At 40.3% G+C, this 12,891-nt stretch overlaps 1 protein-coding gene across 4 annotated transcripts in view; it reads right to left on the minus strand.

Moving 5' to 3' along the window:
* LOC134350552 (clathrin heavy chain linker domain-containing protein 1-like) overlaps positions 1-12,891 on the minus strand; it is a 60,839-nt gene that overhangs the window by 42,948 nt on the left and 5,000 nt on the right. For all 4 annotated transcript variants that reach the window (XM_063055889.1, XM_063055891.1, XM_063055888.1 and 1 more), the window contains 5 exons: positions 9,845-9,984; positions 7,983-8,184; positions 7,152-7,267; positions 5,324-5,411; positions 108-214 (listed from right to left, as the gene is read on the minus strand). In XM_063055889.1, the coding sequence (XP_062911959.1) occupies positions 108-214; positions 5,324-5,411; positions 7,152-7,267; positions 7,983-8,184; positions 9,845-9,984 (653 nt within the window). The remainder of the gene's footprint in view (positions 1-107; positions 215-5,323; positions 5,412-7,151; positions 7,268-7,982; positions 8,185-9,844; positions 9,985-12,891) is intronic.

The following is a 12,891-nucleotide window of genomic DNA, read 5'->3' on the forward strand; positions in this document are numbered from 1 at the left end:
GATACTGTAGATGCTGGAGTCTGGAACAAAAACAGAACATGGCACAACTCAGTGAGTTAAATGCTTTATTCTTGACTTTGAAGGAATAAGCAAAAGACAGAACAGACCCTTGAACTTTTCCATGACCTCCATATTATGAAGGATGCCTCTGGGGCAATTCGCTACGTATATTGCAGCTGCCTGATATTGTTTTTCTTCAAAAAGCTTAGTAAACCTGGAAGAAAAGTAGAATTTTCAATTTAGAAACGACAGAATATTCCAGATGGAACTTTACAACAACATTCTGTTTAGAATTTCTTATTTAGGACCTGACTGACTAGTATCTTTTTAATCTAACTAGTTCTTACCCCAAATGTTCCACAGGGGTCTGTTTTGGACTGCTTCTTTTTACAATATGTGTCAATGATTTGGATAATGGAATTGATGGTTTTGTGGCCAAATTTGTGGGTGACACGAAGGTAGGTGGAGGGTCAGGTAAGTTTGAGTAAGTAGAGAGGTTACAGGAGGACTTAGGCAGATTAGGAGAATGGGCAAAGAAGAGGCAGGTGAAGTACAGTGTCGGGAAGTGTATGGTCATGCGCTTAAGTAGAAGAAATAAAAGCATAGACTATTTTCTGAATGGAGAGTAAATTCAAAAACCTGAGGTGCAAGGGGACTTGGGAGGCCTTGTGCAGGATTCCCTAAAGGTTAATTTGCAGCGCATACGGACACAGCAGCCTCTCAGGGGCCAACCAAAGGTGTTTTTTAAATTTGTTTAATGTCTTTTTAACGATCACAAGACAATGCTGGACTCCAAGAACCTCAGGTACTGCATTGCTACCCAATCAGTGAACTGCCTGTTGATTGGAGGAGCTGGACAGGGTGTCAGAAGAACTGGTTTTGGTTCAGAGTAGCTAGACTAGGTGCAGACTGTGTTGCTGCCTGCCACATGAAGTTGGCGTGCAAAGGCAGCCTGCTGTGTAACAATGAGTGATTGCCTTGGAGGTTTCTCTTGCAATTGCAAGACCCTTTTGGACAATGATAATGTAAGATGCTGCAGGCCTGTTACTCTTGTTTGGTGGTGCGACAGACAGTGGGAAAACTGCATGGCCACAGTTATATCAAGGACTAGGGCTCAAGCCATGGGCTAGCCTGCTGGTGCAGTCCAGGAGAGGAGATGCTGAAGGCAGTGTAGCAAGACGCCTATGCTTGGTTTGGGGGGGTGGTCTCTCCTGTCAGTGCCACCCTCCAGTGTACGATCGGTTGAATGACAGGTTGGATTGCCAAGAACTGCACTATCAATCCACAGGACAAGTCACTCAGGGACTTGGGCTACGTATGTTTTTTCATATGACTATCTTGATTCTTGTTCTGTGTATGCTTTGCACCTTGACCTCAGAGGAATGCGGTTTCATTTGGCTGTATTCACGTACGGCTGAATGTTAATTAAACCTGAATTTGATTTGAAAATTATTCCATTATTGCAAGGCTTGTCATATGAGGAGTGTTTGATAGCTCTGGGCCTCTTCTTACTGGAATTCAGAAGAATGAGTGGTGATCTCATTGAAATCTATCAAATGTTGAAAGGTCCAGATGGAGTCGATGTAGACAGGATGTTTCCTATGGTGGTGGAGTCCAAGACACGACCTCAGAATAGAGTGATGTCCTTTTAGAACGGAGATGAGGAGGTATTTCTTTAGTTAGAGTGTGGAATTCTGTGGAATTCGTTGCTACATGTGGATGTGGAGGCCAAGTCATTGGGTATATTCAAGGCAGAGGTTGATATATTCCTGATGAGTCAGGGCATGAAGGGATATGGGGAGAAAGCAGGAGATTGGAGCCAAAGGGAAAATGGATCAGCCAGGATGAAATGGCACAGCAGACTCAATAGGCCAAATGGCCTAATTCTGCTCCTACATCTTCTGGTTTTATCAAAGCACATTGTTTACTGCAAGGAATAGTTGTTTGACAACCTATCACAAATTATTCAAAATCCAAGACAAAACGCCAATGAGGAAAGAATTTTATTATATTACTCTAAATTTGAAATAGATTGATTTAAGGCTGCAATGACTAATAAAGAAATAGCATAGTAGATAAATAGGCAATTTTGTAAGCATTTTCACCGTGGCCAGAGGTTAAAATAATGAAATGGTGAATTTTAAAAGTTAAATTCTAGAATTTAGTGCATTGAATATAAACATAGAAACATAGAAAATAGGTGCAGGAGTAGGCCATTCGGCCCTTCGAGCCTGCACCACCATTTATTATGATCATGGCTGATCATCCAACTCAGAACCCCGCCCCAGCCTTCCCTCCATACCCCCTGACCCCCATAGCCACAAGGGCCATATCTAACTCCCTCTTAAATATAGCCAATGAACTGGCCTCAACTGTTTCCTGTGGCAGAGAGTTCTACAGATTCACCACTCTCTGTGTGAAGAAGTTTTTCCTAATCTCGGTCCTAAAAGGCTTCCCCTCTATCCTCAAACTGTGGCCCCTCGTTCTGGACATTAAATTAATATAAGTAAAAAGAAAATCCGATATTTAGACAAATCTTTAGAACCTGATGGTTTTTACCTGTGGTATTAAAATAAATAGATGAGAATACCATAGTTTTCCTCATACTTTTCCTCAACTCTCTTGATTTGGGAATTGTGAGTTTTAACTACAAAACTCCAAATGCCAATCCTTTACTCTAAAAGTAAATCTATGAGTACTTGCTGTAGGGGACATGTAAATTTAAGCCAAATTCATGTCATGAAGTAGTAATTGGTTGAGAGGAGGAGAAAGGGATCAGAGGGTCAAGGGTTTTGTTAAATTTTGATAAACTTAAATGCCAAGTGTGGAAATTTGTGTCCTCCAGGAGACTGTCCTGCAATATCAGTTTTGCATTATATACATCAATGACTTGAATGACAGAAAGGAGTTAGATGTCTAAGTTTGCAGATGATGGCTGGTATGCTGTCAGGAAATACAGCAAGTTAAATGAAGCTTAGGAGGATGTTGGTGCCTAACGGCAACTCCTTTGCTTGCACCTTCGGGAACAGCTCGATTTCTATCTTTGATATCTTTTTTTTCCCCTTTAAGGTTCTTTTGAAGACCCCGACCTGGAGTTACACGCTGACTTCAGTTCTTTGTGGAAACGGGACCCGCTTTCAAGGCCTCACGACCGGCTGCTTTTCGAAGTGCCAAGTACGTAGCCTTGAAGACTAGCGCACCTTCAGGGTGCTAGATTTTTGTGGCTCTGGAGACGGGCTGATTCAAGGCCGGTGCTGCCGCCTGATGTGTTGTGGGAGTACATGGAAGATCGTAAGCTGCAAGCTGACTGCTGGCTGTGCGGCGAGAGACCCGAGTTCTTTGGGCACAGAGCTCCAAAAAGACTTTTAACACCATAAACCAGTGAGTTGTTTTGTTATGTCTCCCCTCTCGCTGTGAAACAGGGTCACCCCTTTTTCTCTTATTAGGGGGAGAGAGAGAGCCTGTGATACAGTATGTCGAATTACCAGGGGAGTGAGTAGTCTTTGGGGTTCTGCAAGTCTTTCCTGTTGCTTTGCTGCACGCTTGAGTGCTTGGTGGAGGGTGCCAATATTTTTTTTTGCTGGTGGGAGGGGGGGTCATTGCTTTGCTGCTGCTTATATGTGGCAAGGGGGAGTTGGGGGAGGCTTTGGGGTTCTAACATTCAACTGTCATTCATTCTTTGGGGCACTCCTCTGTTTTTGCACATGTTTGCAAAGAAAAAGAATTTCAGATGCACATTGTATACATTTCTCTGTATCTATTGAAACTTACCGGTTGCAGGAAGTAACAAAAGAAACATGGTGAGAGGAAGTGAACGATTACAGTGCCTATAAAAAGGATTCACCCCCCCCCCCGGAAGCTTTCACGTTTTAGTGTTTTACAGCATTGATTTGCCGTGCATTTAATTTGGCTTTTTTGACACTGATCAACAGAAAAAGACTCTTTTGTGTCAAAGTGAAAACAGATCTCTACAAACTGATCGAAATTGTCCAGCGTTTAGTCTAGTGGCCAAAAAAGCTTAATTTGGGTTTCATCAGACCATAGAACCTTCTTCCAGTTGACCTCAGAGTTTCCCACATGTTTTCTGGCAAACTCTAACTGAGATTTAACGTGAGTTTTCTTCAACTTTCTCTTTACCACTCTCCCATAAAGTTAAGACTGGTGAAGCACCCGGGCAACAGCTGTTGTTTACTCCCATCTCAGCCACTGAAGCTTGTAATTCTTCCAGTTGTCACAGGTCTCTTGGTGGCCTCCCTCACTAATCCCCTTCTTGCACAGTCATTCAGTTTTGAGGATGGTCTGCTCTAGGCAGATTTACAGCTGTGCCATATTCTTTCCATTTCTTGATGATTGACTTAACTGTACTCCAAAGGATATTCAGTGACTTGGAAATTATCTTATATCCATCTGCTGACTTGCAGAGTTGCTTCGAGTGTTCTTTTGCCTTTACAGTGTAGTTTTTACCAGGATACTGACTCACCAACAGTTCAACTTTCCAGATGCAGGTGTATTTTTACTACAATCAATTGAAACTGTAACTGCACACAGATCTCCAAAAACAGCTCTCTATTTAACTAATTATATGACTTCTAAAACCAAATGGCTGCACCAGTGATGCTCTGGTGTGTCATCTCAAAGGGGGTGAATACTTACGCAATCAATTATATTATGTTTCATATTTCTCATTAATTTAGGTCACTTTGTAGAGATCTGTTTTCACTTTGACACAAAAGCGTCTTTTTCTGTTCAGTGTCAAAAAAGCCAAATCCATTGTGATTCAATGCTGTAAAACAATAAAACATGTAAACTTCTGGGTGGGGGGGGGCGTAAATACTTTTTATAGACACAGTAAAACAGTAACAGTTGGGCTCAATCTAGGGCAATGTGAAGTCATCAATGTCAGATTTGAGAAGGTATCTTTTTCAGATTGAGGTAAAACGAGGAAAGGAACTTGTGTGTTCACATACACAATAACTAAATTCTAGAGTACAGATAAAATAAGTCAAAAAGGCTTATAGAATATTGGCCTATAACTCAAGAGGTTTGAAATTTAGAAATGAAGATAGGGTACACTTCTGTTACACAGACATTTGATTGATTCAACATTGGATATGCTCTACTTTAGGCACCAAACCATGGGAAATTTTGTTAGCAAAGTAGATGAGGCTGATGTGCAAGCAGCCTTTAGGAGCGTGAACCAACGAAAAGCATGCAGCCCAGATGGGGTACCTGGCCAAACAGTACAATCCTCTGCTGACAGACTAAAGGTAACAGACATATCTCTGAGATGTGTATAAAGACTATGTTACCTAAATTAACTCACCTCTCAACATACTCCAACAAGTACGCAGCTTCATCAATATTACTAGGATCATCGTCATCAAATACCCCAGGCCAAGGAACATCAACCTCTGCATCAAAGCAAATTGTATTGATTTACAATGGAATACAGCCAGACAAGAAACATTTGTTTTATGTTATTTAGGCAGTTAAACTTCAGATGATAAGTAGTCTTTATTGGACCAAGCTTCATGTTTCATTAAATGCACCATGAATAACTTATTAGATGAAGGGTTTTAGACTCTCTTTTTAATAATTTCAAATTTAATGATGGTCCAAAGGTAGAGCAGAAAGTGAGCTTGATAAAGTTGCAAAGGAATTACAAATGATAAAGAAGGGCTAAGCAGATAGATGGGGGGTGGGGGCAGATTGTATATAAATGGTGACATCTACTGTGGAAAAAATAAATAGCCACTGCTATATACACTCATGTTGTGAAAATTCAGTTCTATTCAATCACAGTGAAGATGCTGCAATCCATTAAATAAAATAATAATAATAATAATAATAATAATAAAATAATAAAAATCAGGGTATGGGGCAATATTTTCATTAGTTTATACTTGCTTCACAATACAATCTGGGTGAAACTATTCAAACCAATGTAAAATTTCAAGAATTTTAAACTCAAATTAAATTAAGTAAAGAATTAACATTAAATGTTGTGGGTTTAAAAATCCTTTCACCTGAAGGTGGTTCTGGTTACAAATCTGACCAGAATGATAGAAAGTGGATGCCAAATTTTGTTCAGTTAAGCATTCAAAAAGGATCTTTACATTGAGCTTGTTTCCACTGAATATCCAGGTAGTAATATTATTTCCAAAGTTTTTATGTTTTAAAGACCTAATTTTACACAATAATTAGTAGATAAACCACAATAGTTCACAATCATGAACTCATTTTAATTATGTAAATTTAGTAATACTCAAAGAATTACAACATGTTATTAGAAGTGATTGTCTTCTGACAAGCATATGGTATTTTCATTCACATAAAATGAGGCCCTCTATTGCTGGGGGTTGACCAAGGATGTTGCATCCCAGGTGTCTACATGATACGCAAGCCAGGGCAGTAGGATATGGAGAGCAAACTGTTGCCCATGTAGCAGGCTCCCCCTCTCCACATAGCTGCTGAGTCCAAAGGAATGGCAGAGAAAGATACAGTGTTACAGGAGTTGCCAGTCAGTGTTGAATTCAACATAGGATTTTTTTTTAGGGAATCCAGCTCTGGATTCTTCCTCGAAGTTTATTCCCAAAGTCTTCCCCACGAGTGGATATATCTGCAAGGCAGCAGAGCTTTGAGATCAATGTTTTCCTTCTCCTAGATAAGTTACAACAAGCCCCATCTGCTCAAAGCAACTGGTTTTAAGACGCCAGTAAACCACCTTTGCCCTTCTGTCTGTAGAAATTACTCCTTAGTGCTTGGTAGCTAAGCCACATGAGATATCCAGGACCTGGGCTTGATTATTCAAGGCTATTTGAGACGCACACTATTGGAAGCACTTAATAGTGGGGATAAGCTCCCACTAGCTATCACTCCCCGGCTATATCGACCTTAAGGATCCATCCACATAAATAAATTCTTCAATGTCAATAAATTTCCTTATTACTTAAATTTATTATACTGCTGGAAGACAATAGGCATATGATTATGTGAAATAATTTTAACCTTATCAATACAATTTTGAGAGTAATTTGAACACAATTGCCCAACTATGTCCAAAGCAAAAACTTAGATTCTACTTAATAGTACCTATATAAATATCAAAACCAGCATTAGATTGAAACAGATCTGCACATTATAATGTATACCTTTCAGAGATCTTGCTTTTGTCATACTTGGCCAAATGGATTCAGTGAGAGAAACACTCTTATCTGAATGCCCCCAAGCAGTAACTGCATCTGCTATCATCTTCAGTTTTGTGTATCTGGAATATTAGATTAGATTAGACTAGATTCAACTTTATTGTCATTGTGCCGAGTACAGATACAAAGCCAATGAAATGCATTTAGCTCTGACCAGAAATGCAAAGAATAGTGTTATTTACAAAATAACTGCGAATAAAAAAAGTGCTACAGCACACAAATATAAAAGTACTGAGACAGTACAATATGGACGCAATATTGCTTAACACTGTCATGAGAGGTTCAGCAGGGTCACAGCCTCATGGAAGAAGCTCTTCCTGTGCCTGCTGGTGCAGGAGCGCAGGCTCCTGTAGTGCCTACCGGATGGGAAGAGAGTAAAAAGTCCATGGTTAGGGTGAGATGCATCCCTGATAATGCTTTTCGCCCTGCCCAGGCAGCGTTTATGGTAGATATTCTCAATGGTGGGCAACTGGGTGTCGATAATCCACTGGGCAATTTTCACCACATGCTGGAGTGCTTTGCAGTCCGATACGGGACAATTGCCATACCACATTGAGATGCAGTTGGTAAGTATGCTCTCAATGGTACAGCGGTAAAAGTCTGTCAATATTCTGGGACAGAGGTGAGCTTTCCTGATGCTCCGCAGGAAATAAAGGCGCTGTTGTGACTTTTTGATCAGGATGAAGGAGTTCAGGGACCAGGTGAGATTCTGCTATATAAGATCAACTATACAACTGATAACAATTATAAGAAAACAACTCAAACCTTATTGTTTACCTGAGTGTTAATTGCTCATTTGCCACAACCAGCTCTTCACTTTGTTGCATTTTTTGATTAATCTTCTCGCTAATTTTAGTTTTGATTTGTATTGGCACATATTTTGTTTCTTTGTTCACTCTTAAGTCCTTAAGTTTCCTTTCTAGTTTCTGCAGATGCTTGCATAGATCCTCCATATTTACTGATTCTTCCAATGTTAGGCCTATTATACAAACATAAAATAAACAGTTCTGAGCACCTCATCCATCTTAAAACATTCTTGTTCACAAGAGAAGTCCTATCTAAAGAGTGCAGGGCTTCCATTATTGGTAGGATGAGTCTGGGAGGTGACAATATCTGTGCTTAAATGGTCAGCAGATGCTGGAAAAATCCAACATTTTGGGGGTATTTTTGGGAAAGATACTGACATTTGCCATGTAAGCAGTTCTCAGTAAATATATGCTTCAAGTGGGAGAACAGTTGGCTGCTGGTGACTGGTGGTATTCCTCAGGGATCTGTGTTGGGACCGATTGTTTTACATCATACATCAATGATTTGGATGATGGAATTAATGACTTTGTTGCAAAGTTTGCAGACGCTATGAAGATAGGTCAAGAGGCAGGTAGGTTTGAGGAAGTAGAGACGCTACAGAGGAACAGATAGATAGGAAAATGGGCAAAGAAATGTCAGATAGAATACAGTCTTGGGAAGTGTATGATCATTCACTGTGGTAGAAGAAATGAAAGGGTTGACAATTTTCTAAATGGAGAGAAAATACATACAACTGAAGTGCACAGGAAGTTGGGAGTCCTTGTGCATGATTCCCTAAAGGTTAAGATGCAGGTTGATTCTGTGGTGAGGAAGGTAAATGCAATGTTAGCATTCATTTCAAGAGGATTTAGATATACAAGCAAGGATGTGATTTTAAGACTTTATAAAGCACCAGTGAGGTCTCACTTGGAACTTTGTGAGCAATTTTAGACCCCCTATCTTAGAAAGGGTGTGCTGAAACTGGAGAAGGTTCAAAGCAGGTTCACAAAAATAATTCCAGGGTTGAATGGCTTGTCATATGAAAAGCGTTTGAGGGCTCTGGGCCTGTATTCACTGGAATTCAGAAGAATGAGGGGTGACCTCATTGAAACCTATCGAATGGCTTTGATAGAGTAGATATAGAGAAAGTGTTTCCCATGGTGGGAGAGTTTAAGACTGGAGGACACAGCCTCAGAATAGAGGAGTGTCCTTTTACTATGAAGATGAGGAGGAATTTCTTTAGCCAGCGAGTAGTGAAGGCGTGGAATTCTTTGGCACAGGCAGCTGTGGAGACCTAGTCTTTATGTATATTTAAGATGGTCAGGGCATGAAGTTTACAGGGAGAAGAAAGGAGAGAAGGGCTGAGAGGAAAATTGGATCAGCCATGATGAAAAGCCAAACTTGATGGGCCAAATAACCTAATTCTGTTCCTATATCTTATGGTCTAACAGTACCTCTCCAATTTCATTTTCACAGGAATTTTACATAGCTGTGGCTATATATTTCTCCCTATCCTGACTTTTTGCTGCTGGAGTGTGATTGCATTAGAAAACAATAGGAAAAGGAACCTCACATGATAAATAGAATCGGAGGAAGAACCACAGTTTTATATTCCATAGCAGCAACATTCAGTCATTTGCTGGCAAGTGCCTGGAATCATCTGCTATTAAGACTGCTCCAAACAAGGCTACAGGAATAACATACCTTAAAAAGTTTCAAAACGTAAGGAAAATTAAGTTTTAAAATTAGATATTACACATGTCTAATAGTAAGCATTTGATTGAAATATATAATAAAGTAATAAAATAAATGTATCTATGATAACTGACATAATTCTTTGACACGTTTCAGACCTGGAATGAGTTTAAAATTTGAAGTTTCTTTTTCTGGCAGCAGGGTCTCTTCTGTTGTCTCATCCTTTACATTTCTTGAATTTTTTGTTATTTGCAGGGAAGTTTCTAAACCAGCTGTATTTTTTTTAATGATTTCAATTCTGTTGAAATAGAATTTATCTGATTTTAATTTCTTTTGGTCTGTGAATTAAAATGATAAAATATAACCTGTTAAGTCTCGAAGTTCGCGAACACGAGGAGTTCTGCAGATGCTGGAAATTCAAGCAACACACATCAAAGTTGCTGGTGAACGCAGCAGGCCAGGCAGCATCTCTAGGAAGAGGTACAGTTGACGTTTCGGGCCGAGACCCTTCATCAAGACTAACCGAAGGAAGAGCTAGTAAGAGATTTGAAAGTGGGAGGGGGAGGGGGAGATCCAAAATGATAGGAGAAGACAGGAGGGGGAGGGATGGAGCTAAGAGCTGGACAGGTGATTGGCAAAAGGGATGTGAGAGAATCATGGGACAGGAGACCCAGGGAGAAGGAAAAGGGGGAGGGGGGGGAAAACCCAGAGGATGAGTAAGAGATTTGAAAGTGGGAGGGGGAGGGGAAGATCCAAAATGATAGGAGAAGACAGGAGGGGGAGGCATTATATTCCTTATATTCCATCTGGGTAGCCTCCAACCTGATGGCATGAACATTGACATCTCTAACTTCCGCAAATGCCCCACCTCCCCCTCGTACCCCATCCGTTATTTATATACACACACATTCTTTCTCTCACTCTCCTTTTTCTCCCTCTGTCCCTCTGACTATACCCCTTGCCCATCCTCTGGGTTTTCTCCCCCCCCTCCCCTTTTTCCTTCTCTCTGGGCCTCCTGTCCCATGATCCTCTCATATCCCTTTTGCCTATCACCTGTCCAGCTCTTGGCTCCATCCCTCCCCCTCCTGTCTTCTCCTATCATTTTGGATCTCCCCCTCCCCCTCCCACTTTCAAATCTCTTACTAGCTCATCCTTCAGTTAGTCCTGACGAAAGGTCTCTGCCTGAAACGTCGATTGTACCTCTTCTTAGAGATGCTGCCTGGCCTGCTGCGTTCACCAGCAACTTTGAAGTCTCTAAGTTAACTATGATGTGCAACAAATTAGCAAGAAGTGATTGTGCAAGGGCCAAATGAAAATTATTTTGATTTTTTTCAATTGAATTTTATTTCTCACAAATGCCACATGATCACTACTGCATTCAAGCTACTCTTCAATCCTTTTAGAATGTAGTCAACAGCGAAAGACAAAGTTGCTCTAATTATTTTCTTATATGTCTCCAAATTTGTTGACAGGAAAACCACAGAGTAAGATTAAGGGCAGATTTTCCTGAAAGATAACCTGTTGCTCCAAAAAATTAGCCTTCTCACTGATGCAATTTTGACCTGGTGCTGAATATCACCAAGACTGGGGGTGTAATCAATCTGAGAGGAAAATACACACTTAGCAAAATTTAACAGATATCGTTGCAGCAAATGATAGAATTTCACATCGATATCAGAAACAGATCCCTCTTTAAAGTAAATAAAAGACTCAAGTCAACCACAGTTTTCAAGACAAAATGGATACTATCAGATCAAAGAAAAAGGTTCAAACTTTGCCCAAACAGAGCATTAAGCTTAAGAGTTGGAAAACTTCATGATTCAGTGAAAGATGACAAAAACATTGATAAGGAAAGTTAAATAAGATTGGTAAGAGACACAGAAAAGGATGGGAAGAGCTTCTAAAAATAGAAAAAAAGGAAACAATTCCAGAAAACCAACTAAAAATAGTGGAAGATCTTAAGTAGACAAGGAGCTCAAAGAAATTAACATTAATACAAAACTATTATTGGAGAAGATATGATGGCCAGTATCTTAAGACTTTAAAGGTATGCAGATGGTAGATGCACTGGTTCCCAGAATGGAAGGTAGCAAGTGTAAACCAATTGTGCAAGAAGGAAGACAGAAAAGAGGACAGAAAAGAGGAAACTAGTGACTCATAAGCCTGATATTAATAGTAATAGTTTGAGCCTTGGCTGAGGCAGCGTGTGTGTCCTTGAGCAAGGCATTTAACCACACATTGCTCTGCGACAACACCGGTGCCAAGCTGCATGGGTCCTAATGCCCTTCCCTTGGACAACATCGGTGGCATGGACAGGGGAGACTTGCAACATGGGCAACTGCTGGTCTTCCATAAACCTTGCTCAGGCCTGCGCCCTGGAAACTTTCCAAGGCGTAAATCCATGGTCTCGTGAGACTAACGGATGTCTATTACTATTAGTAGTACAGAAATTACGAAATCTATGAAAGCAAATGATAACTGAGCATTTTAAAATACAACTGGATGGAGGTAACACAAATGCATGAAAATGTTTGACAAATATATACCAACTTTTTGAGATTATAAAGAGCAAAATAGGCATTAGCTAATTCAGTGCACTTGGACCTTCAAACCTTCAAGAAAATACCATGCAGTAAGTTAATACGCAGTATTGGGTGTGATACTCTGATTTGGAGAGGTGTATAGAAGCGATATAGTCAGGCTGGTTGACTAGTGTCACAATAACGATCTTACACTCAATGTCTGCAAGACCAAGGGACAGATTGTGGACTTCAAGAAGGGGAAGTCAGGAAAACACACATTAATCCTCAATGCGAAGTCAGTGGAGGAAAGGGTGAACAGTTTCAAGTTCATGGGCATCAACCCTGTACAGATTACAGAGGAGGAAATGTTTGCTACATTGAGGAAAATCAGGGTAGATAAATCCCCAGGGCTTAACATGTTAACAAATTGCCAGGGCCCAAGCAGAGATATTTAAAGCATCTTTAGATGATGTACCACAGGATTGGAGGATAGCAAATGCTGTTCCGCTGCTTAAAAACAGTTCTAAATGGAAACCAGGAAATTATAGGCCGGTGAGTCTGACATCAGTCGTGGGAAAGATATTGGAATGTATTCTAAGGGACTGGATATATAAGTATTTGGATAGATGTGGACTGATTAAGGGTAGTCCGTATGGTTTCATGCCTGGTAGGTCATGTCTAAC

This window comes from Mobula hypostoma, chromosome 8 (assembly GCF_963921235.1).
Source record: "Mobula hypostoma chromosome 8, sMobHyp1.1, whole genome shotgun sequence".
NCBI classification, from domain to species: Eukaryota; Metazoa; Chordata; class Chondrichthyes; order Myliobatiformes; family Myliobatidae; genus Mobula; species Mobula hypostoma.